Here is a 25,280-nt window from a genome sequence, read left to right on the forward strand (position 1 = left end):
AGATAAAAGCAGAACTGTATAGCATGGGGAACAGAGGCTACCACCTAGGCTGATTCTGCTGTGGTACAATGTCAGCTTAGCCATTTAGGGCCATACTTTTAAATGGGCATCAAACCAGCTTGTCAATGAGGGCCCACAATGCTACAGGATTTTGCAATCACAGAGAAACACACACACACACAAATTGAACATGCACCAGTTCCGTTTTTAAAGTCATCCTTGAGACTGTGAGCCACATTCTTTCCTTGTTTGCACTGGGGCAAATCCAGATAACTTCAGATTTACACTCAGTGAAAATAATAAATGATTTCACTCCTGTGAGTGCAGGCTAAATGCAGTGCTATTGTTACCCAGACCTGAAACAGAGACAAGAAAAATTAAAGATGATTCAAAATGAACCAGGTGGCACCATGAGCTAATACACCAGCTTAGATTTGGAGTCATATTTGTCTTTCACCTTAAGAGAAAGTGGTTATTGCTGGATCTTCAGGATTCTTACAGGTTAATACAAACACTCCCCATTCCTTCCAAGAGGTATTACTCTTAGGTGCTTGCTTTTAAAGATTTACATGGCTTTGGATTGGAAAGCGTGTCAAATCCAGACAAATGTTTGCAGAGAGAGAAAATACTTATCCCTCACTTAGAAGGCTGAATCCCTCCATGCCCCAGTGACATCTCAGCCAATTCTCAGACATGGCCTCTGCCCCATCTATCCTGAATGCCGCAGCTCAAATGCTTGCCATGTTTGAAAAGCCCAATATTGTTTGTTTCTTGCTCATGCTCTGTCTTATGTTTGCAACTCCCAACTTACCAGTATGTAGAGAGCCCCTTCAGAGCTGTCCTGATATTCATCGATGGTTGAAAAGACAGATAGTACCAGGCAGGAGAAAACTAGGAGAAAACTGGATGACACAAAGAAAAGGAGAGAAAAAATAATGCCAATCTTTAGAGTGTAAATTTTGAGTAGTTCATCGAGCTATTTAACCCACATCACATTTTGAAACATTCCACTCAATGCTATTTTAACAGTACTGTCCCTCTTTATAAAAGTGGTCTCTAACAGATCGTCAGTGGAATATTTGACCTGTTCACTCCAGGCATTCTAAAATGGGTAAGTCATTGATAAAATCCCATAGTTTGTTGCAAGTGTGCAAACTGAGCAGAATGTGGCTCCACAAAATATGATCAGAGTTCTCATTCTACAACTATTAGAAAAGTGTATGCACTGGGTCATTTCCCAATTACTTCACTTTATTTGACCAAATGAAATTGTTGCAAGTTTTGATAGCAATTGCATGGAAAGCAATTGTGAAATAAGTGCATATCACCACTGTAGATGTCAGGCAAATATATTTCCATATATATTCCCATAGTAATTATGTACTCCTGCACAATTTCTCAGTTATTATATTATTCACAAATCAATTCAAAATCTCTGCCATGACACATGTTTTTAGCTCTCCAAAGAGAATTTCAGTTTAGGATTAACCTCTGATTAATGTTTTAAGTCCAAATAGGCCTTTGCAGAAGGGAAAATTTGGCTCTTAAAATTCAATTCTGTTCTCAGGTATGCCAGTAAAAGACCCAGTTTCATCCCACTGAAGTGAACGGAGTAACTCCAGATTCACACCAGCCTCAATGAGAGCAGACCTATCCCTGAGTAGCTCAGTATTTACAGCCTAGGGAGAACAGGTTTGGGTGGGACTGGAGAATGAACAATCAAAATTTGCACTTATCCCCTGAACTGAATTCAAGTCTTTTTCCCCCATGTTTGAACAGTTGCCAAAATCAAAAAATGTTAGAATGCACAAAATACTACTGAAAATATTATGATGCCATTACATAATTCAATCGTACACCCTCATCGAGAATATTGTGTTCAGGTTTGGGCAACCCATTCCAAAATAGGTACAGCAGAAATGGCATGAAAAGATTTCCAGTAACTGAAAAAGATTAGGGCTGCTTAGTTTAGAGAGGAGGCTAATGAGGGATGACATGATAAAGGTATATGATATAAACACTCTAGAGAAGGTAAATCAGGTGTTCTTATTTACTCTTTCTCAGGTCACCAGCAGAAGAGGATATTCAATTAAACTGAATTGCAACAAATTTAAAATTGATAGAGATTATTATTAATACGACGCAAATTTAACCTGTGCAATTCTCTGCCATATGATATTACCGAGGCCAGCAGCTTTAAAGGAGTCAAATAAACATTAGATTAGTACATGGAAAAATGGGAGCATACATTTAAATTAGGATAATAAATATAAGGGATATGAATCCTCATGGATCAGAGCATAAGCAAATCAGTAATTGATGAGAGTCACAAAGAACTTGTCCTAGGGAAATTTATCTTATACTTGGTCCATTACTCTGGATTCTGAAACATCTGGTCTTGGCCACCATCAGAGACAGACTATTCTATCTATCTGTCGTAGGGTTCTCTGCTGCTAATAATATCTGAGCACCTACTATTATTAAGGCTGAATATTGGATTCCATGTTCACTGCTTTGATATGGAATGGCAGTTCCTGTGTTCCTATGGTGGAAAAAGATCCAGCCTTCCTCTCTTCCAAAACAGATGCCTCTCCTTCTTCACAGCCTTCCAGTAACATTAAAGGGAAACCATGTCGTTAAATCCTTGCATCTCGCACTGAATATTTAACACTGAATCTTACTTTAGCACACATCTCTGTCCTGTTTGCTTTTCCCTGGGGAGTGAACTTTCTCTCTGTGAAAATGAAGAATTAATCTCGCTGTCTGGCAGCAGGCTTGGTGCCATGCCTCGGGGAGGAGGGCGAGGAGAAAAGTACTAGGCTAATGATGGAGAAACCGAGAGGTGTCACAATTCATTAACCCCACTGATACAGCCCCACAAACCCCCAGGGAAACTAAAGGGATGGGAAAGTTAAAAGGCCAAAGGAACTGGGAGACTATGGGGGCAAAACACACAATCCACTTTCAGGCTAAAACATTAGCAAGCCACTAACAATTTAAAGGCGTTTAATGGCAACCTCATGCTTCGTACGACCCATACATGTTGGCAAGTCAGCACTAATGAAGAAATTACAAATATCCACCAGCCTTTTGAAGAGATAATTTCACCATAATCCAATTCCCATATGCCCAACCCTTTTGACTTTCCCTGGCCAGCTCGCAATCTGAATGACAGACTGGATTCAACGTGTGGAAGAAACAGACAAGCTGAGTGGGGGGAAGATAAGGTGACAATAAAAATAATTTATCAGAAAAGATACCCCCCGTGCCTTTTTTATATAGTGACTAGAAGTGAAAAACTAGGGTGAAAATACAGCGTTCAAAATAATGTCAAGAGAGTTTTTTTTAAATGGTGAGGAATAGTTAATAAGAATATAACTCAGTAGAGAACAGTACCTTTCTCTGAAAGAGCTTAACGCATTTTACAAACATTCATTAATTAATCCTCCGTGTGAGAGAAGGGTAGTGTTATTGCCAATGGTCGTGGGGTAAACTGAGGCACAAAGGAGTTATATTAGCAGTTCTCAAACAGGGGGTTGGGACCCTTCAGGAGGTCACAAGGTTATTACATAGGGGGTCGCGAGCTGTCAGACTTCCCCCAAACCTTGCTTTGCATCCAGTATTTATAATGGGGTTAAATATATAAAAAAGTGTGTTTAATTTATAAGGGGGGTCACACTCAGAGGCTTGCTATGTGAAAGGGGTCACCAGTACAAAAGTTTGAGAAACACTGTTGTATGCTTGTTACATATCAACATCACTAGCAATACCACCCAGGAGTCCTGCATCAAAATCTAAGTCTGTAACTACTATAATTTTCCCCTATAATATTAATTGACTATCTAGGTTTATCTGCAAAAAACTAAAGACAACTACTCTGTATTTGTATAGTACCCAACACAATTTGGTGCCATTCTTGGTTGGCCCTTAGCCACTACCACAATAAACATGATTAATTAATTAACAAGTGTAAAAATAGTACTTTGGGCAAAGCCTACAAATGCTAAAACCCAGGGCAAAACTCCCATTTACTTCAATGAGCTCTGGATTTGGTCTTTTGATACTCAATTAGCCTAGCCAGTGAGATCTAGCGGGCTTGTGGAGTGTTCAAGGGATGAGGTTAAGAAGCTGCAGATGTGGTGCTGTCAATAAAGCAGTCTCATGAGTCCTCCTCCCCATCTCACACGTGCTGCAAATGAATGGAGGATCTTCGTCATCCCTCCTGGAGAATGCAAAGATTAATAGGCCAAATGGAGGATCACAGCTGATGACGTCTTAGCTGGAGAAGACGGTTGCTATGTTTTCACTTGCACTGTGAAAGGGAGGGGCTGACTGCACTGGCTTTAAGCAAGGCATACTACCAGCAGGCATTGTACTAGCTTCCTTCACAGTGCTGTCCAAAACTCTCAGTCCTGACCCAGGCCACAACCTGTTTAACCCAGTCCTACGCCTCCCCTGAGTAAAGAACGCTGGCCGTGCATAACTGAACAGTGGAGCGCCAACCGCTAGAGGCAGGGACAAGAACCCCAGTAAACTCATCCCTGGGGTAACCTCATTGACTTCCCTGGCCTATTTGCTTTTTAAATGTGTTCAGAATGTGGGTGCAGATCTCTCAGTGCAGAGGCTCAGTGGACCAGCCCTGTGCACTGCTTCATCCAGCATCTCTGTTGTGTTCCGTGAAAATTATGGGTGAGGTTTTCAAAAGCACCTAAATGATTTAAGAGCGCATGGATGGCCCAGTGATTGGGGCATTAGCCTATGTCTTGAGAGACCTGGGATTTAGTCCCTGCTCTGCCACAGACTTCCTATGTGACCTTGACTAAGTCCCTTAGCCTTTCTGTGCCTCAGGTCCCCATTTGGAAAATGGGGGCAAATCCCATCACTCTGCATCCCAGCGGCATCATGTGTATCAATACATTAAAGACACTGAGGGGCTCTGGTGATGGGGGCCATGTACTACCTGAGGTCGACAGACGTCCCATTGGCTTTCATTGGGACTCGTGTTCTTAATGCAATTAAGCACTTCTGAAAATCCTGCCCCATCTGGATTCTCTGAGATGAGTGGTACTGAGATAAGGAGCATTTTACCACTCAGCCTCCAGTTTAGAGCCAACCCACAGTAGCAAAAAGTATTATCAAGTAAGTAATATTACCATCAAGTGGATCCTTGGTGGCCTAGGGAAAACAAGGTGGTCTCTGTTTAATCCCTAGTGGTAAAACACCTACAAATCCAAAATCTACTCTTAGGACTGGCATTCTCACAAGCATACTCAGCAGAGAAAAGCCAGGGACTAACAGGGCCCTGGTTCCAGAAATCTTGTCACCCACGGATCCGTGGATAAAGGCAGAACTTCGGTCTCCAAGCCTGTCTGTTTTGTACGTTTTTCAAGCACAAGATGCATTAAAACCAATTAAAAGACAGAAAGAAAATGACCCTGACTCCATTGCCTGAGGACATCATGAAATCTCAGGCTATTCGAAAGCCTGGGATGCCTTGTTAAGAAGATATCTGGCATCAAATCACGAACCAAGCAGGTATCAGTCAGTCAGCAGCAAGAAGAACTGGCTCAAACAAAATGGGTGAAATTAATTTACTAACAATATATTTAAAATATACTAAAGGGCCCCAGCTCCGAGATAAACTGAAAGCCTGCGCTTTGTAAAAACATTCAATAATTCATCTCGCTGGCTCCGCTTGACGCCGCTGCAAATTGAATTTTGACTATTTCTAAGATTATGTTCGTTCAGGGGCTAGCGTTCGCTTCTGCTACAAATAAACTGTGTTTTGTTCCACTGAGCTCAGTCAATGCCACAGATGTCTAGCCTCGCCCTGGCCATAAACATGACAGCAAAAAGTCCAAGTGGGAAGGAATTACAGTATTTATTTGAACCCTGGTATACGATGAAAACTTGCTGCCTCCCGTAGCGTGACAGACATCCAGAGAAACCTCAATAATGCTGCATTTTCGTGAACACAGGTCCTAGCCCCGCAGATGTCGTGCAGTGACTGTGAAGACCCAGACATCAAGGTCAGCACACAAAGGCTATGGACAATGAGGGTGAGTAACTGAATAGCTGTTCGATCATTATAGGCAAGAGTTTTTGTACATTTTTCATATGGCCCCCAGTGGTCTGTCTAAACAGTGGCTCCAGACCAGTGGTCCCCAACGCGGTGACATTAATGACGGTTCCATCCTAGCGCCTGTCCCCATCGCAAAAGCATCATGTCACTAAGCACAGCTGGGGGATGGTGCTGCAGATCAGGAAGGAGGCCCCAGCGTCTGCCCCTAGTGCTCTGAGCAGCAAGGGTGTGTTTAACCACAGCCTCTGCTTGGGTGGAGAGTGGGGTTTAAGGCAAGAACGTTTAGTGCCAAAAGCATGAGCCTCCACCCCGTGAGCTAAAGAACTAAAACCATTCGCTGGAAACATCAAATAATCCTGTCGACACAGGGACCGGCCTCTGGAGAGGGGGAAGAACCAAACTTGCACCTTATATTTCTAGGAACTCCGTTTATCTTTGCTGCTAGCTCTGGCAGATGGGCACAGCCAAGCATGGGCTCCCTGCGATGGAGGCAGATGCAGATAACCAACCAAATAAATTAGAAAGGATGGTGAGAGCTTCTTATAGACATGCCCATTCACCAGACTATCCAGAATCCTGGGCTGCAGAACTCAGGGTGTCTGTATGAGGATGAGCCAGCCCGTGTCTCTCTTCCCGGGTAGTCTCTTTAACCCTAACTAACCATTGTGACTCATCCCTTGGGCTACCCAAGGCTACAGCACAGAGGGGAGTCCTTCAGGCACCACGCACCAAGAAAGCAGTGTCCTTGGCCAGTAACATACGAGGCTCATAAGAAGCTGATGGGGTCCAATCATAAGATTAATCTCCATAGTGAATCAACCCAGGTGGGTAGGCAGCTGTGCACTGAGGCCATCCCTCTCTTTCTACAGTGGAGAGAGGGTAGAAGGCTCTGACTGGGTGTCTAGGGGACCGATCTGAGAGCTCCTCCCCCCACACTGTTTCCCACCCAATTCCCATCTCTCTCTCCTCTTCCAGCTCAGCATATTTTGGGCAGGAGCTGGGGTGGAGGTGAGGCTTAGGACACCCACCCCGCTGATCAAGCTGCATTGCTCTAAAGTAGCCAGCAGGTCCCTTTCTTAAACGGAGCTGTGGAGCAGGCTTGCACGGCTGCACTGGGAAGGTTGGCTACAGTTCCGCCCAGCAGGCCCAGTGGGATCGACAATCAAACCCGTCACCCTCACCGAACACACTCCACAGTGGCAGAACAGCAGTGTGAGGTGTCTAGCCACTGCTGCTACAAACACAAACGGTGTAAGAATCAGTCCCCATCGAGGAATGGGGGACAAAGGAAGGCGCACTCAGCACTACGCTTTCCCCATCCAGTAGGAGCATGCAGATGCTCTTTAGCCGCACATGAAATGTTCCAGCCACTGGAGAGCCCAGGGTAGGACATCACTGTGGAGAGAGACCTGCTCCCCGGAGGGACTTGCTGCTGTCCTTTGCTACAGCTGCCAAACCCAATCCAGAATCCTTTGCCCCTCTGTATTTTAGAGTGCATCCTCCACAGAAGAGGCCACTGATTTGCAGCAGAGGTAGCCTCAGTTTTACTGAGGGACCATAGATGAGTCAGCCACCCCTCCAGCGTGCTGAATGGCACCTGGTACAGCACTCAGCTCCGCAACCCAGTCTCTCCATAGCCCGTCCAGCAGGCAGCCAGTTGAGTCCACTTGCTCTTGATTCCTAACCCGCCCCTCGTTGCTGAGCCAGCCCCATGACAAAGCAGAAATAACAGAGCAATGCAGCCTATAAGGGAGTGTGGCACGGGCACCACAATGGGCTGAGAGACAAAGAGCAAATGGCCTGTGGCTGCATGATGCATCAGCAGGAGGGAAGCTGAGCGGAGCAGCAATCCTGGAGCAGCCACAGCTCCGAGTTGCAATCAATAGCTGTGGTGCTACCCACGTGCCAAAGAGGTTTGACACTTTGGATCTCAGAATCTCAGCATTTGGCTCCAGTCTCCAGGCCTTCAGCTTGCCAAACTCAGGCAGCTTCTGGTTATTCTCCCGTGCCTTGCCAGATGTGCCATCAGTTACAGCTGTGCAAACTGGGCGTAAAATGCTGTCACTCTGATTTAGCAGGATTGGGCCCAGTGTGTCCCTAAGATGTTTTCTCTTCCACAGTGGATATTGATTCCTGGATCAGCTCACCGTTGTTGAGATGAACTGCTCTGGTCTCACCTAGCTGAACAAATGCTCCTAGAGTAAAATTGTTTCCTGACTGCACAAAGCCAGGTTATTTCCAGTTCCTGCAAGGAACTCCGCAGGAGTAGGGATATGTGACTGGCACATCTCCAACCCACAGGAAAGGAATCGGAGTACAGCACAGCCCCTCCGTGGCTACGTCCTCTCCGCTAACCCCTACGTAATGTATTAGGGCCATTGGAATACCCCCTGGCCTGCCCAGGGTCCACCCCAACTGACCTGTACATCCCTGCCTATTCAGGGATGCTCAAAGCCCTGCTTCATGCCTTAAGTGGGTGCTTTGTATGGGTGCTTGGTGACTTTCTCCCTTTGAGACTAGCTGCTAGATAGAAACAAGAGCTCAGGTCCCACAGTGGAGGAGAATGAAGGCACAAACAGACATATAGGCCCGGACTTCAGTGCTAAGGACAACGCTCAGAGGAAAGGCTGGATTACCATTCAGAAACAGGAGCTAGGGTCAGTAGTTGCTGGTGGTGGATTTCATCTTTACCCAAAGCTTAAAGTAGGAAAACACAAGTAATACTGCAGAGCTGGGAAGCAATACAGGGTAACGCATGAGGGACAGCACCGCAGGACAGTTTCTGAGTTAAAGGGACATTGGCAAGAGAGGCCTGAATTGGACACCTCAGCTGCCCTTTGGTTTTCAGGAACACAATTCACATAGCCCCAGTGCATTCCCTGTGCACAAAGACAGGGCAAACCGGCAGAGTGAAGGGGTGACGTGTAACAAGCAGGTACAGAACTGGAGAGGGACTTAGTGCCCTCGGCTTGTCGTTGGCAAGTCAGTTGGATTTTAACTTTTGCAGCAACCTAATTTCAAACACTGTACCAGTCTCATTAAGGGCACTGGAAACAAGCAGCCCCACGGAACTCCAGGTAAGAGACATCAGCAGGCTCATTTGTCTCCAAAACTCACTTATTCATTGTAAGTCTTTGTAAAGTTTCCAACAGATGGTGCTCGTTGGCACTGACTATGGCTTCGATTATGAACCACATGGAGCCAGAGCTGTCAATCTGATATCCCTTCCTTAGCTGTTAACCACTGGCCCTGCTCCAAACAAGGGTATGAAATCAGTCAGATTTCCCCACCCCTCTGTAAGCCACCTGGGCTGATGGCACTTCACTGGGCAAGCAAACAAATCTCCAGGTGTACACAGGAATGCATTGCCCGAGTGAGGAGGGAGCGTCCAGAGGACCATGACCAAACACATGGCTTTAAAAAAGCAGGTGAGATGAACACACTCCAAGTGACATTCTGTATCCTGATGTACGTCACATCTGATCTTGGCGATGAAGCTTGGGGGCTTGCAACAAGTGAAACTCCTCAGACCCCAAGAGGTCTTTTCATCCCTAAGTCCTAACCATGTCCTGAGAGTGCTTTTAATGAAGATGTATGGGCCCCTAAATGGAGGTCCCATAGAATAGACCCCAGCCTGCAGCCCTTCTGGAGACCCAGGCCTGATGCCTTTTCTTGGCTTCTTCTATCCCCAAAAAGCTGAGGTCAGAAGCACAGCGGATGGAGCCCCTCAGCGCTGGCAGAAGCACTGTCAAAGAGATTTGCCCAGCACTGATTCTTTAGAGGCTGATTAAGAAGTAGAAGCACAGTCAGGCTACAGGGAAGAGCTGTCCAATCCTCCCATGCCAGGCAAACTGCACGATTGTTTCCCCCCCCCCCAAACTTGAATTGGAGCTGATCCAAGGGCAGAGCCAGAGTAATTCCTCAGCAGGTAATAGCTTCCCGCAGTACTCGAGCTATTTCAGGAGATTTGGAATCTGCCAGGAGATTTACAGCTATTCATCTCATTTGCATGGATCAACCCTCTTGAAGTGACAGATTGTAGTAGAGAAGCCAACCAAGCATTACCGAGTGAAGAAACCAGTCTGGGTCAGCCAACCCTATTCGTGGCCTGGCCTAGATTTTGCTGCAAAGACCTACTTTGGAGTGAGAAAGAAAGAAAGAAAGATACTAACTAACTAACTAACTTTCTTTCTTTCTTTCTTTCTTTTTCTTTCTAACAGGGCCTGATTAGTGAACAAGGAGGTGGGTTACATTTTTGATAGTTTTATTGATAACAGGCTCTTAAATGCAATAAGTGCTGATACGAACACACACGCAAACCATTTCGCCTACCTAAGCTGAAAATATAATTCAGTGTGTGCAACTGCTGGGCGGGAGGCACAAAGAAGACACAGACCACGTGGACAGAAATGACTAGTGATCTTTCCTTTGCGCATGCAAAGTGGGTGTGCAAATGAGGTGCCCTGCAGTATGGGGGGTTGCTGATGGTGCAGCAGCCTGGGTAAGGACTGCTGCCATGGGACACTGGCACTGAAGGGTGCTGGGGCTGGTTGAGGCTGGTGCGGGAAGCAATGCTGGGTAAAGAGGCTCCTTTTCCTCCATCCCCTCCCCTGCCACTCAGCCTCTTGAAGAGGTGCTGAGCATGGCATGAGCGTGAGGAACTACAGCAGAGCATGATTAGGGTAGAAGTGAGACAGGGCACGAGAGGAACAGGAGCAGCAGCAGGAGGAAGAGGGAGGGAGGAAGAAAGTAGTTTCTTTCATCCCCTTCACTGAGGCCTCCTGAGACCCCCCCTCCATGGGAGTGTGATGCTTTTTTTTTAGATTTCTCCACCCATGGGGTGCTGCAAACCAGCCCAGCCCCTGTGCATCCGACCCCAGAGTGCAGATGTCTCAGGCCCATCTTTCCCCTTCGGATGCCTGGGTATAGAATGCAGCATGCATTCCTTTACAAGACAAAAGGCAATTCTCCCATATGCAGAACTGCTGCCTTTTCCGCCGGCTGCCAGCTGCATCTCTGACATCCGAAGAGGAGAGTGAGATGGGAGCAGTGACATGTGATTACTCTGCTCACTGACACTGAACAGTCTCCTTAGTGTTATAATTGATGTGAGCTAATGACACAGGTGCTTGCTGGTAAGTGTTCCCCTGGGCTTCGACTGCCATGGAGCCCAATTAAGAACTGATGCCAATGACACTGCCAGGTCCAACATTAATTACAGCGTCGCCACATCTCTGCACTGTGTGGGAGGCTGCAGGAAAGACACTGGCAGTCTGATGGCCAGGCTATTGGGAAGCTGCTACTTTCTGCTCTCAGCTCCATGGGTTCTATTCATCGCTGAAGTTCCACAAGCAAAATCCCCTCGCATGGACCAGAAACCTCAGAAATACAGGGTCCTCCAGGAACCAGAGCAATACATGGTACCTCGTGATTGGTACAATTGTTAGCAGCAAGGCTGAATAGTTGTGCCATCAAGGAAATGGCTTTCCTTCTTTCTTTCTTTGGCTGTAACAGAAAGAGGTCACCCTTTAAAGGCAAAGTGCCACTATCTCCTCCATTAAACTGTCTTTTAAGGGATTCTGAGTGCATGAAGGCTGACAGACAGGCCTGCTGGGATACAAAAGAGGCAGCCTTTCTCTTAGGGAGAGAGGGTGTCTCTCCAATGGGACCATAGAGAGCTGGCGGAAGGGGCAGAAGAGGGGCTATAACCAGAAACCTGTGAGCAGCACAAGGGCAGCCAGAAAGGGGAAATGCAGACCCTTGCATGCCAGGGACGATGGAACTCTCTGCAAACCATAGGGCTCTGGGAAGAAGGGTTATTTGCAACCCCTAGGGAGTGAGCGGTGAGTGGAGCAACTACTACGCCCTGGAGTGGTGGGAAATGCTAGAATGCCTGTGCAGCCTTAATTCAACCCTCTTTACTATCCACCCTTCAATTCCATAATCTCCTTTTTTCCTCACAGGACCCCTGCCTCATTCAGTGCACAGACGAGCCCTGCTCTGGAGATGGATCAGGGCTGTGTAGTGAAGGAGAGTGTTGTCTATAGGACCCCTCCCTTATTTGCTATCAAAGTTTTGTAGTGGGAAGGCAGGGGAATGCAGGAAGAGAAATGATGATCGCATGGTTAAGGCAAACCGACTGCCACCCGGGAGGACTGGATTCTATCTCTATCTCTGCTACAGAGTTCCTACCTGATATGCTGAGCAAACCATTTAAGTCAAACTTTTCATGGGTGCCTCATTTTTTGGGAGCCCAACTTGAGGCGCTTGAGATCTGACTCTTGCCACTCACAGCTGCATCTACATTCAATACATTATTAATAAGCACCAAAACTTAAGCACCAAAAAAAGCACTGTCTGCCTAAGAGAATGTTAACGAACGGGTGGCCTGACTCTACAAAAGCAACGCTGTAATATAAAATAGCCCTCAAAATACCATCCTAGACCAGGGCTTCTAAGCATTATCACTGCACAATTAATAATAATATAATCCTTACTGGTTTTAACAGGCAACCAGCTAGTATAACTTAACCGCCATGGAATGATGCAGATTTCACCAGATGGAGAATAGAAAGTGCCTCCCCCCTATGGCAGAGGGGAGAAACAGCTCTTAGGAGGACTCCATTTCTAAGCATTAAGGTGGTGTCTGTTCCCACTCCACTCACACAGATGGAAAATCTGGAGAACCATAATTTTTTAGCCTAGTTTAATTTTGCCTAATCCACCATGATAATACAGGAAAGGGCTAAGGACAGAAATGGATAGCTGGGAAAAGAGAAATGAACCAGCAAAGGGTGTGGAGGTTGGAATGAAATCTAATTTTTAAAGCAATACATCAAATCAGAGCCAATTATCTCTGCAGCCTTGACTCTGGGTAATGTTAACATGCAATAAGAAATGTTAATGTGAAATTCATTGGCGGGGTCCTCATTAAAGGTGCCAGTTCTGGTTAGAACCATGGTGAAGACAGTAGCCTGCTCCAGAACAGGGGGTTGTCAGGCCCTGCAGGATGTTATCAATGGAGGTAGCGGTATTGGCTGGCTCTCATGTGCAGAGCTGAATATTTATCAACTATATAAGAGAGAGGTATTTATTATTAATTATCATTATTATTATTACTACTTGTAGAAATAAAGCTGCTGGTAGGATGCAAAGCTCAGATCTGGTGAAACTTTCTGAAGAGCAGGGGTACTCAGATATGGGGTCATGGTTTTGAACCTATTTTTAAGGCAAGCATGGACCAGCGGGTTAGAGCATTGGCCTGGAAGTAGGGAGATCTGGGTTCCATTGCTGGCTCTTCACTGAGCAAACTGCTTCACCTCTCTGTGCCTTGGTCTATCCTCCTACCCTTTGTCTGCCTTCTCTGCTCAGACTGTAAATTCTTCATAGCAAGATACGTCTCCTGCTGCAGTTGTACAGTGCCAGGCACCATGAAGCCCCAACTTAGATGGGTCCTCTAGGTGTTGCTATCATAAAATAACTAATAACTCCAAAGTCTGCTGAAATCAATGCATGCCTGTCCAAGAGAGATCCAGATGCTACGTTAAAATGACCTTGCAAACTGACAATTGACCAGCCCCAGCACAAAATCTGCTTGCCACTCTGATTCATGATGATAAATGATAATGAAACGTACATTATATTTAACGTATCCTCTCTGGAAAAAAAGTAAGTAAAATAAAGCTACTTGCCCTATGAGATGTGTGAAAAGATTTTTCCACGACTATATTAATGAATCACTGTAAAGCTAAAAAACTGACCTGCTTTTAATGAGGTATGTACTTGTGACTCCTCTGACTCTAAACACCTCTTTTTCACAACAATAAAAAGTCCATCAATTTGTTGCTGAACTAATTTTTTATAAATAACCGCTGTTTACATAGGTCCTACAGAAATGCAGTGCCATGCATCTGTGCTCCCTCTCGTGATGCAGCCACCATAACATTTTTACCATATAGTTATAAAATAAATCAACTGGAATATAAATATTGTACTTACATTTCAGTGTATAGTATATAGAACAGTATAAACAAGTCATTGTATGACATTTTAGTTTGTACTGACTTTGCTTGCGCTTTTTATGTAGTCTGTTGTAAAACTAGGCAAATATCTAGCTGAGTTGATGTACCCCCGGAAGACCTCTGAGTACCCCAGGGGTACGTGTACCCCTGCTTGAGAACCACTGACTTAAATGACAGGAAAGGGGAAAATTGGAAAGGAAAAAGCATTTTGTTTTATGGTATTTTAGAGCCACACAATAGAGAATAAAAATAAATTTCAAAATATTTTTTAAAGGACTTGACAATGGTCTTTTGGGACATAAACTAAACACTAACTGTTGCACTACAATAAAACGAAAATGATTACTGGCAATGTGCCAGTAATTCCAGTAATTCTGTGCTGCGATCTCTGGAAACTGCTGACTTTAAAGGAATTCAAGACTTAGTGTAAACTGAAGGCTATGCAAATGCACTCATGACAATAAACCAAGGTGAAATGGCATTGACATTTAAGGTGACCAGAGCTGTAAAACTTACCCTGAAAGCCATCAAGTACCAGAGGCATTTACAGCTACATTTTAATCATCTGTAGCTCCTAAAAATGCGGTGATGAGAACCCTGAAGACGGTATGATTTTACGCAATGAAGTTTTTCACCCATTTCCTGCAATTCTTTAGCCACAGGAGTAGTCTAAATTCACATGAGTAATCTCAGCATCCCTTCAAATCTGGCCACTTAATTTACATGCACAAACATGAATTTAAGTGCCAGATTTTAGGCTCCCACACTTGAAAATTCAGGAAGCACCTGAATTTCTGGGAGCTTTGGATATCTTTCTAAAAGCTTCTCTCCAGCTCAACCACAGGTCACTGGAGCTGATGAAGAAATCACTGGGGAACGTTCTAATGCCTGTGCTGGGCAAGAGGTTGGGCTAGATGATCTCAGTCGTCCCTTCTATGACTCCAAACCCAAACCCAGCTCCCAACCTTAGGGAAGTTGTGGAATCTCCATCTCTGGAGATATTTAAGAGTAGGTTAGATAAATGTCTATTTGGGATGGTCTAGACAGTATTTGGTCCTGCCATGGGGGCAGGGCACTGGACTCTATGACCTCTCGAGGTCCCTTCCAGTCCTAGAGTCTATGAGTCTATGAGATCCATTCATCACTAGTTATGGATGGAAGGAAAGCAAGAGGATTATGGATGAAACTAATAAAGAATACTTTATACCTTTATCTGTTCCCAAACAAAGCCAAGTTCTCCAGCTGTGCACCAGGCCAAAAAAGGATCCAACCCCTTTTCCCAACACCCAGCATGGTTGTGGCCTCCTTCTCTCTCCATCCATTAAGGCTCAGATCTTTCTTGCCTTCCCTTTCCTGCTCCAAAAAGACTCAGATCTTCCTCCTTTCCAACCTGCAGTCTCTAATTAGTAATAAGAACCACCTGTGTCAAAGGCCTAAGAAGTGGCAGGGAACAGACTTGCTTGTTTGTACAGGTACAGTTACCATGTTGAACTAATGCACTTACAATGAGTTTAGTCCTGGTGAAAGTTCCCAAAGCCCCACATAACTATAGCTTCTGTGGCAGGAAGAGCTGGCAAGACCCAAGAATGGTTTTCATGGTTTATAAACTTTTAAATAGCTAAATTGGTGAGTAGAAGCCTGCCTGGATTAATGTTTGCATTTTCTGTTCCATCTGAGCGTATTTAATATCCTGTCAGCTGAGAGCCTCAGATAAAAGGTGTTCTGTAAATGCAAAGCCCTGAGTAGTATGAATGACAGCAGCATAAAGTGGGAAGTGTAACATCTGCAGAGCCCTCCAAAAGGGACAACTTCTGGCCGCAGCCTGAACATCTGGGCTGTGCTCTGGGTAAGTCCATAAGGGGTAGGTTGGGCTGGATCGCCAAGCTGCAGAGGGGAACCCCTGCGCAGCGCAAGCAATATGGCCACCTTATGGCTGCTCCTCTGGATACTACTTGGGGGTGGCAGCAACCATTCCTCTCGGACGCAATGGAATCATGCTGCAACCGTGGAACCAGACTGCAGTCAGTGCTGTCTGCAGATCCAGAGAGAACATGGGTGGGATTCGCCCCATAGAGAATGTCCTAATTTTCAGAGACAAGTCGAGACGAATGATGACACCCTGAAATTAACCTTTCATCTATTTCCATCATACTACATGAGGATACTACGGGAGCCTCATCAGGGCACTGGGGTTTGCAAACAGACAGCGTATCATTAGATTCCCTATAACAAGTCAACATGCAAGAAGACAACTTAATCAGGCCCTTTGCTACAGACACAGAAAGACGTGCTGGAGAGCTTAGACGGCGTCGCTCAGCATTTCTTTAGAGCTGCGGGGGAGGGGAGGAAGGGGTCATTCTGAGTAGACTGAGGCTTTTTAGGAAGTAATTTTAAAGAATATTTGGTTCTCTGGGGATCTTTGTGAACATAAAGATACCGGTGGAAAAGTGAGTCTTTAAACACAGCACTGTGTTTGCACACACCTCTGTCTCCCCTTGTGTCTATCTAGACACGTCTCTCTATTTGCTTGCCATGAACATTTGTGTGAATGAGGTTTCGACTGCGCCAATTTTCAGGGTGAAGCTCATTTTCGTTTTTGTGCAGGTATCCGCAGTTCAGTGGCCCACGTGGTTGTCTTAGACTGGCACTGTGGAAACAGATCAAATGGGCCATAAAAACAAGTAGCCACCACCTTCGGAAAGAGGGTCTGTAGTTGTACACTCACAAACACAATAACCTGGGTATGGACGAAAGAAGAATAAACTGAACGTAAATTTTGCTGGAAAAGACCACTACTCTCAAATCACTCTCTCCTCCTCAGAGAGGAAAGAACTTGATATTTTAAAATCTGAGTCCCGTGTATTTAACCAGTAATGCTTTTTTTTAAGGAAAAAGGGCAGGACATTTCCCTGCCCCTTAGAGAATTAATTTCCCCTTCTCAATCCCAAGACCTACAGCAAGCATGTCTACACTACAGTCACACTGCCACAGCGCCATAGTGTAGAACAGGGGTCGGCAACCTTTCACAAGTGCTGTGCCGAGTCTTCATTTATTCACTCTAATTTAAGGTTTCACATGCCAGTAATACATTGTAATGTTTTTAGAAGGTCTCTTTCTATAAGTCTATAACTTATGTAACTAAACTATGTTGTATGTACGGTAAAGGTTTTTAAAAAGTTTAGGAAGCTTCATTTAAAATTAAATTAAAATGCAGAGCTCCCTGGACTGGTGGCCAGGACTCGGGCAGTGTGAGTGCCACTGAAAATCAGCTCGCGTGCTGCCTTCGACACGCGTGCCATAGGTTGCCTACCCCTTGTGTAGACACTTTCTGCATCAACAAAAGAGAAATTTCTATAGATTTAGGTAATCCAACCTCTCCGAGCAGCAGTAGCTAGGTGATGGAAGAATTCTTCCATCAACCTAGCTGTGTGTGCACTGAGGGTTTGGTCAGTTTAGCTATGATCAGAGCTTACTAGGCTTTTTCCTCCTGTTTATAAATTATAGCCACCCGACCAAAGTACAGGAACAATGCCACATGGCTTGATTTCCCCGTCATACAGCTCAAAAATTGAACAGGAACTATTGAGAAGCTGTATATTAGTGGTTCAGTCCACGAGCCACTCTCAGGCTGAATTTTTTTTATTTTTTTTTTTACACAGCGGATCTGGTCCCAAGCCCAGCAAAGCATTAGGCATACGCATACTGGAATGCCTGTGGTTAGGTGTTTTGCTGGATTGGAGCCTTGTGAAATAAATATAAAGAAAGAAAATAAAAATTAAAACCAAGACCTATTTATGGAAAATCCACAAGTGCAGGGCGGAGGAAAGAGTTCAATCTGAGAACTGAAGTGTTAAGAAAAGTTTACCTGGTGCTAATCATTTGACTTACCTGGGGCATCTGATCATGGAACAAAAATCTTATTAATAAAAAGCAAGGCAGGCAAAGTTCCAGCCTCATTTGTTTCTCTTTGTCCTAATCTAACATGAATTATTTGGTAACGCTCATCCGCATAGTCACTTTGCACTGTGCAGACAGCCACAGAAGAGCCAGATGTCTGGAGGAAAACCCTCAGTATTAATCAAGACACTGCAGCTGCCAGGAGGGTCTTTGCTGTGCTAAAATGCAGCCCCAGAGTGCACTGCTGGGCTGAGAGATCTTTCTATAAACTGTATGCACTTGACCAACTGGTATGTATGAGAGACTTGGACAATTACAGTACCTTATGAAGGGAAGTGCACATTAAGTCCGCTTATGTTTAGCACCCATTGTTTGGGATTTAACCCATTTCAAAGCAGGCTGTGTGGGCGTTTATTCAGAGCCCATCCTTTGAATTTAAGATGAGTTACAAGGCTCAAAGTCCAGGCAATACTCTACAAAAATTATTCACCCTGAAATATGAGTGAAACCTTTGATTCTACAGCGCACTCCAAAAAGGGTGTCTCCTCTCCCCTCACCCCTTCTGAGAAACTATCAGTCCCCGCACTGGAGTTCTTTTCTTGCATAAACAAACCAAACCATTTTGCTCCTTGGGTTGTCAGCCCCTGCTCTGCCTTGGTCTCTGATCTCTCATCAGAAATACACAGTAACAGAGAAGAAAGTTGAGAAAAATGCCCTGTGATCTAATGGCTCACGCATGTGAAGCACCCTCCTGCATTCTCCTCCTCCTGCTGAGGTCATGCTTCTCTGAGTGACTTCAGGCAACTCATTTGACCTGAGTTAACTCAGCTGTAAAATAAAACTGGGTGAAAAGCAAGATTTCGGTGAAGAGCCAGATGTTGCATCTGGTCTAAACATTCCATGGGGGGAAATGAAATATACAAAAACAGGGACACTCTGCAGGATGCAGCCTAAGTGCAGGCAGGAGGACTGTCTCAAAATGCACATGTATTGGACCTTACTGCAAACCGGAATTGTAGCAGTCCTGCCCCAGAACGTGAGATTCAGCTTGCGCCTGTAGTTTACACCATATGAAGGAAAAGATCTCTACCTCTCAGCCCACCTAGGCTCCACTGTGTTCTGCTTGGCTGTGTGTGTGAGAGCAACACAGATTAAAATGCCTTAGAAACAAGCACCAGACTCTGGGTACATCTACACTACGGGATTATTCCGATTTTACATAAACCGGTTTTATAAAACAGATTGTATAAAGTCAATTGCATGCGGCCACACTAAGCACATTAATTCGGCGGTGTGCGTCCATGGTCCGAGGCGAGCGTCGATTTCCGGAGCGTTGCACTGTGGGTAGCTATTCCATAGCTATCCCATAGTTCCCGCAGTCTCCTCCCGCCCCTTAGAATTCTGGGTTGAGCGCCCAGTGCCTGATGGGGCAAAAATCATTGTCACGGGTGGTTCTGGGTAAATGTCGTCAGTCATTCCTTCCTCTGGGAAAGCAACGGCAGACAATCATTTCACGTCCTTTTTCCCTGGATTGCCCTGGCAGATGCCATAGCACGGCAACCATGGTGCCCATTCAGCTTTTTTTTTAGTAGTCACTATATGTGTACTGGATGCCGCGAACAGAGACGATACTCCAGCGCTACACAGCAGCATTCATTTGCTTTTGCATGATAGTAGAGATGGTTATCAGTTGTTCTGTACCGTCTGCTGCCGGTGTAAATTGGCAATGAGATGATGGTTATCTGTCCTTCTGTACTGTCTGCTGCTATCATAGGTGCCCCCGGTTGAGAACGGCCGGGGGCGCAAAGGCAAAAATGGGAATGACTCCCTGAGTCAATCCCTCCTTTATGGTTTCTAAAAATAGAGTCAGTCCTCCCTAGAATATGGGGCAAGTGTACTAGAGAACCAGTGTACCAGAGAGCACAGCTGCTCCGAGTCAGATCCCGCAAAAATGATGAGCTACATGCCATTCATGGGGGGTGCCTCTGCAACAACCCCACCCGTTGCTTCCCTCCTCCCCCAGCCTTCCTGGGCTACCATGGCAGTGTCCCCCCCATTTGTGTCATGAAATTATAAAGAATGCAGGAATAAGAAACAGTGACCTGTTAATGAGATAAAATGAGGGGGAGGCAGCCTCCCGGTGCTATGACAGTCCAGGCAGGACATTAAGCGGTGCGGGGGAGAGAAGCCCAGCATGCCGCTGCTATGACAGTCCAGGCAGTATAGAATCTTTTCTTTACACAGGAAAGGGAGAGGGCTGATGGAGCTCAGCTCCCAGTTGCTATGATGAGGACGGTTACCAGCCGTTCTGTACCATCTACTGGGAATGACCGAGAATCATTCCTATTTTCACCCAGGCACCCCCGGCCAGCCTCACCTGAAGCCAGCCAGGAGCACTCACAGGTTGATAACAAGGACGGCTACCAGTCCTACTGCACCGTCTTTCACCGGGCAGGGGAGAGGAGTGGATACTGCTTTTCACTGCTGCAGCATCACGTCTACCAGCAGCATTCAGTAGACATAGGGTGACATTGAAAGAAGTCAAGAAACGATTTCTTTCCCTTTTCTTTCATGTGGCGGGGGGGGAGTAAATTGACGAGCTATTCCCTGAACCACGCCGGACAATGTGTTTGAACCTACAGGCATTGGGAGCTCAGCCAAGAATGCAAATACTTTTTGGAGACTGCTGGGGACTGTGGGATGGCTGGAGTCGTCAGTACCCCCTCCCTCCCTCCATGAGCGTCCATTTGAGTCTCTGGCTTCCCGTTATGCTTGTCACACAGCACTGTGTAGCCTGTAGATTTTTTTTTTCAAAGGCTTTGGCATTTCGTCTTCTGTAACGGAGTTTTGATAGAACAGATTTGTTTCCCCATACAGCGATCAGATCCAGTATCTCCCGTACGGTCCATGCTGGAGCTCCTTTTGGATTTGGGACTGCACTGCCACCCGTGCTGATCAGAGCTCCACGCTGGGCAAACAGGAAATGAAAATCAAAATTTCATGGGGCTTTTCCTGTTTACCTGGCCACTGCATCCAAGTTCAGATTGCTGTCCAGAGCGGTCACAGTGGTGCACTGTGGGATACCACCAGGAGGCCAATACTGTCGATTTGCGGCCACACTAACCCTAATCCGATATGGTAATACCGATTTTAGCACTACTCCTCTCGTCAGGGAGGAGTACAGAAACCGATTTAAAGAGCCCTTTACATCGATATAAAGGGCCTTGTAGTGTGGACGGGTACAGCGTTAAATCGGTTTAACGCTGCTAAAATTGGTTTAAACGCATAGTGTAGACCAGGCCTCTGAAAGCTTACATGTGGGATAGTTGGGGTTGCCAACCCTCCAGGATTGGCCTGGAGTCTCTGAGAATCAGCATCCATCTCCTGGTGAGTGTTGGAAGCAATCTGAGAGATTTTAATAGGATACTTTAAGAAAATGACATCACATCATGTGGGGGGGGGGGGGAATCTCCCGGAATAGCTTTAGGCTGAGTTGGCAACCCTAGGGACATAGCCATGCCTTTCCTTCTGAAGTGAATTCCAGTTGTATCGCAAAGTTGGCTTTGAAAATTTCAGCCTATAGGTCCCTGGTCCCGGCCTGCCACTAGTTAATGCTTTATTCAAGGAAAATCATCACAGAACTGAGGTCCCAGGTGCACTCCATGAGAGGATGGAGCTTTGGTCTGACCCAGTGTGGCCATTCTTGTGTTCTTAAATGAGGAGGCAGTGTGGCCTAATAGACAAAGCAACAGACTGGGACTCAGGAAACCTAGGGTCTATTCCTAGCTTTGCGTCTGGCCTCCTGCATGACCTTGGGCAAATTCTGTCCTGGCTCGGTGCCTCAGTTTCCCCACCTGTAAGATGGAGATAATGACACTAACCTCCTGATAAAGAGAGGTACATGAGCTAGGTATTATTATTAAATGAACAACTAACACTAAGAAATGATTATTAAAGGTCCCTGAGTGATAATTTTGATGGTCCACAGAAGGTTTCATCAGTGCAAGGAAGCCTGTGCTCCACTGTAACTTAAAGGCATTCCCTTCTTAAGGAACAAGTGAGATTCAGGCCCCAGCACTGTGACTAGAAGAAAATTACAGCAGTTGCCTGCAATGCTGGGAGTCAGAAGACCTGGTTCTATTCCTGACTTGGGCAAGTCACTTCCTCTCCTTGTGATTCTCTCTCCCTGCTTGCATTTTGCCTGCCTTGTCTAGTTAGATTGTAAACTCTGCAAGGCAGGGATTGTCTGTTACGATGGGTGTGTACAGCTCCTAGCGCAATGGGGCTCTCGAGCTCCATTGGGGTTTTTAGGCACTGCCATACACATAAGAACAACCATTTTTATTGTGGAATATCTGCCCCAGCTTGTTCGAGTCATTTGCCAGCTGTCCTGTTCCTCACACTGCCTGGATAATGCAAGAAAATAAGAAATTGGTGTCTCTGAGTCAGAGGCTAATGAGCAGCACAGATCTAGGGGGAGGGACACTTCATAACCACAATTAATTTCATTTGCTCTTTAGCTAATTTAGTGAATTAACTGAGTTCAGGGTAGGGAGTGGAGGATATTTTCAGGCATCTAATGTGCCTTGTACTTGGTAATTCCTTCGTCTGTTCAATTGTATTTTCTACTGTCTCACTTAGTGATGAAAAGAAACTCTGGGCCAAGAGCCAGTAGCTCTGATTCTTGGCATTTTTCTCATTTGCTCTCCAGAGGCTGGAGAACCAGGAGATGGGCACGAGGCGGAATGTACACAATATAAAGAATAATGGATGGGGCTGTGGGGAGGGGAGTCACATTCCCGCTAGGAGTTCGGCAACATTAAAACCAACAAGACCAGAGCGAATGAGTCCGATTTTCCTCTCCTTCATCCCAGCATAAATCAGGAGTAGCTCCACTGAAGTCAACGGAGATGCACTGATACAAGAGGAGAACCGGACCAACTGTTACCAGAACGCAGTGACATGGTATTTATTCCCTATGCCTTGCTGCAAGGCCAGTTCAAACAATTAAAATGCTAATGCTCACAGCTTGTAGAAATGATTGGAACTATTATAAAGGGCCCTGGATTAGAGAGTTCTTAGTTGACGTTTGTGAATGAATTGAGGCCAATGGGAATTTTGCAGGGATGAGTCTGGTAAGTATAAAAGTGAAAGTACTGAAGTCACTTTCATACTCGGTGTTCCAGCTGCCTGTGTATTCCAGACCAGATCCTGCAGCCCTTGCTCACACTGGCAGATGTGCTACTTCTCGTGAATGTGTGTGGTGGCATCCAGCCCTTAGTGCATTATATGTGCAAAACTAGGTTTCTGTCAGGACCAGAACATTTCCCGTCAATTCCCCACAGGGATGAGTGCATTAGAAACGCAGGCAGGCTGAGCAGCTAGGGGCACCAGTATAGAAGGGCTGCAGAGTGAAGTGAGATCCCTAAAGAGCTCTGAACAATAGGGCAGGACCTCTGGCCCCAGAAAAATACCTGCAGCAGTGAGTAATGCTCCTGAACGTGAGGTGTGTGAGACCAGAGGTGTCAGAATCAGAGCTGGGAGTCAAAGTGAGCAGTTCCCAGCTCCCAGCCCTGAACATTTTCATGAAGCACAAACCCCTCCCACATCTTGCGTGCAGCACACAGCTGCCTGGCTCACCACAGACCTTCTGACCAAAGCTCCAGTAAATCTGCACTGGTGCAGAGAGAACAAAGTCACATCCACCATAGCGAGGCAGCGCTCCTTCTTTACAAAGCAGTGTGAAGTAATCCCCTGTGTCAGCTGGGGATTAATCACTGCTATTATCTCAGACTTCTTCCCTGGCATAACTCAAACACAGCAAGCAGGTGAGAGGAGGGGTTGGCCTGGGTGCTAATTGGAGAATCAGCCTGCATCATGTATCTCCTGATTGTCTGAAGAGTGAGGGAGAGAAGAGACTATGCTTGGCTGAGAGGTTTAAGGCAGTCAGTAGCTACGCACATTAAAGCGGCCCCAGGTGCCCTAACTCCTGACTGTCCACACTGGCAAGACACTTAGAGCGCCTGGACTCTGCAGCTGGAGCACTCGTGGTAATCCATGTCCACGAGGAGCATAATGCTTGTTGCGTCTTGGCTGAGCGTCAGTGTGAACGAGGTGTTGCATTACTGCGCTTTGATCGGCCTCTGGAAATGTCCCATAATCTCCTTAAGTCAGGTGAAAAGAACGAGGAGTACTTGTTGCACTTTAGAGACTAACACATTTATTTGGGCCTAAGCTTTCATAGGCTAAAACCAGTTTTAGCCCACAAAAGCTTAGGCCCAAATAAATGTGTTAGTTTCTAAGGTGCCACAAGTACTCCTCATTCTTTTTGCTGATTGTGACGAAGTGGGGGGTTTTTTCTTGGGGTTTTCTGTCTTTTCCAGGGTTTGCATGCACAGGGGGTGGGACTCAATGTACCTGGGTGTTACTGGTTTAACGAGGTGAGGGGAGAGGGAGTTTGTTGTTACAGCAGCAAAGAATCCTGTGGCACCTTATAGACTAACAGACGTTTTGGAGCATGAGCTTTTCGTGGGTGAATACCCACTTCCTCAGATGCATGTAATGGAAATATTGTTGTTACAGAGGACCGGAGAGGGACTCGGGAGCCCAGCCCAGGAGACACAACCGGTTCTGGCCAGTGGAAGGACAATGGGTTGCAGAGAGAGGACCCAGGTGACCTGACCAGCCAGTTCCAGCCAGAGGAGAGCTGCGAGGAGAGGGGACTGAGGCCTTCCTGTTTACGACCCTGTTTATCTGGAGACAAGACAATGGACAGAGGGGGCTTGAGGCCGGGGATATCAGAGGCCCAGCTGGGAAGCAGGGGGGCTCGGGGCTGGCGAGGGGAAGCAGGCAGAGCCCACCTGGATGCAGGGAGACTGGGGTGTGCTGTTATTGTGACAGACCAGGCCTGAGGCCCTGAGAGTTTCCTGTGCTGTGTTCAACTCTCAATAAACCCTCCTGTTTTATGCTGGCTGAGAGTCACTCTGGTCTAGAGAACAGGGTTGCATCAGCCCCTTCGGGGGTAAAGAGGCCCAGGGGGTCCAGAGTGCGTGGACTCCCGGACGGGGCTCACAGCAGAGACAGACGTGCTAAGGCTCAGAGAGGTGCAATTCCAGGAGGTGAAGGGGCCTGACCCCGAGAGAGAGTGGACCCCCGAGACGGGCTGTCTCACTAAAAGGGGCACCCCCCGCGGACCGCACAAGGCCAAGAGTGGGCACGATCTATGAGTCCATGACACTGATACAGACTAACACGGTTACCCGTCTGAAACCTTAAATCAA

General features: G+C 46.2%; 1 protein-coding gene across 8 annotated transcripts in view; it reads right to left on the minus strand.

Moving 5' to 3' along the window:
• Nucleotides 1-25,280, minus strand: part of KCNQ2 (potassium voltage-gated channel subfamily Q member 2) — a 120,546-nt gene that overhangs the window by 69,439 nt on the left and 25,827 nt on the right. For all 8 annotated transcript variants that reach the window (XM_050918667.1, XM_050918661.1, XM_050918666.1 and 5 more), the window contains exon 2: nucleotides 812-902. In XM_050918667.1, the coding sequence (XP_050774624.1) occupies nucleotides 812-902 (91 nt within the window). The remainder of the gene's footprint in view (nucleotides 1-811; nucleotides 903-25,280) is intronic.

Source organism: Gopherus flavomarginatus, chromosome 11 (genome assembly GCF_025201925.1).
Source record: "Gopherus flavomarginatus isolate rGopFla2 chromosome 11, rGopFla2.mat.asm, whole genome shotgun sequence".
Lineage (NCBI taxonomy): Eukaryota > Metazoa > Chordata > Testudines > Testudinidae > Gopherus > Gopherus flavomarginatus.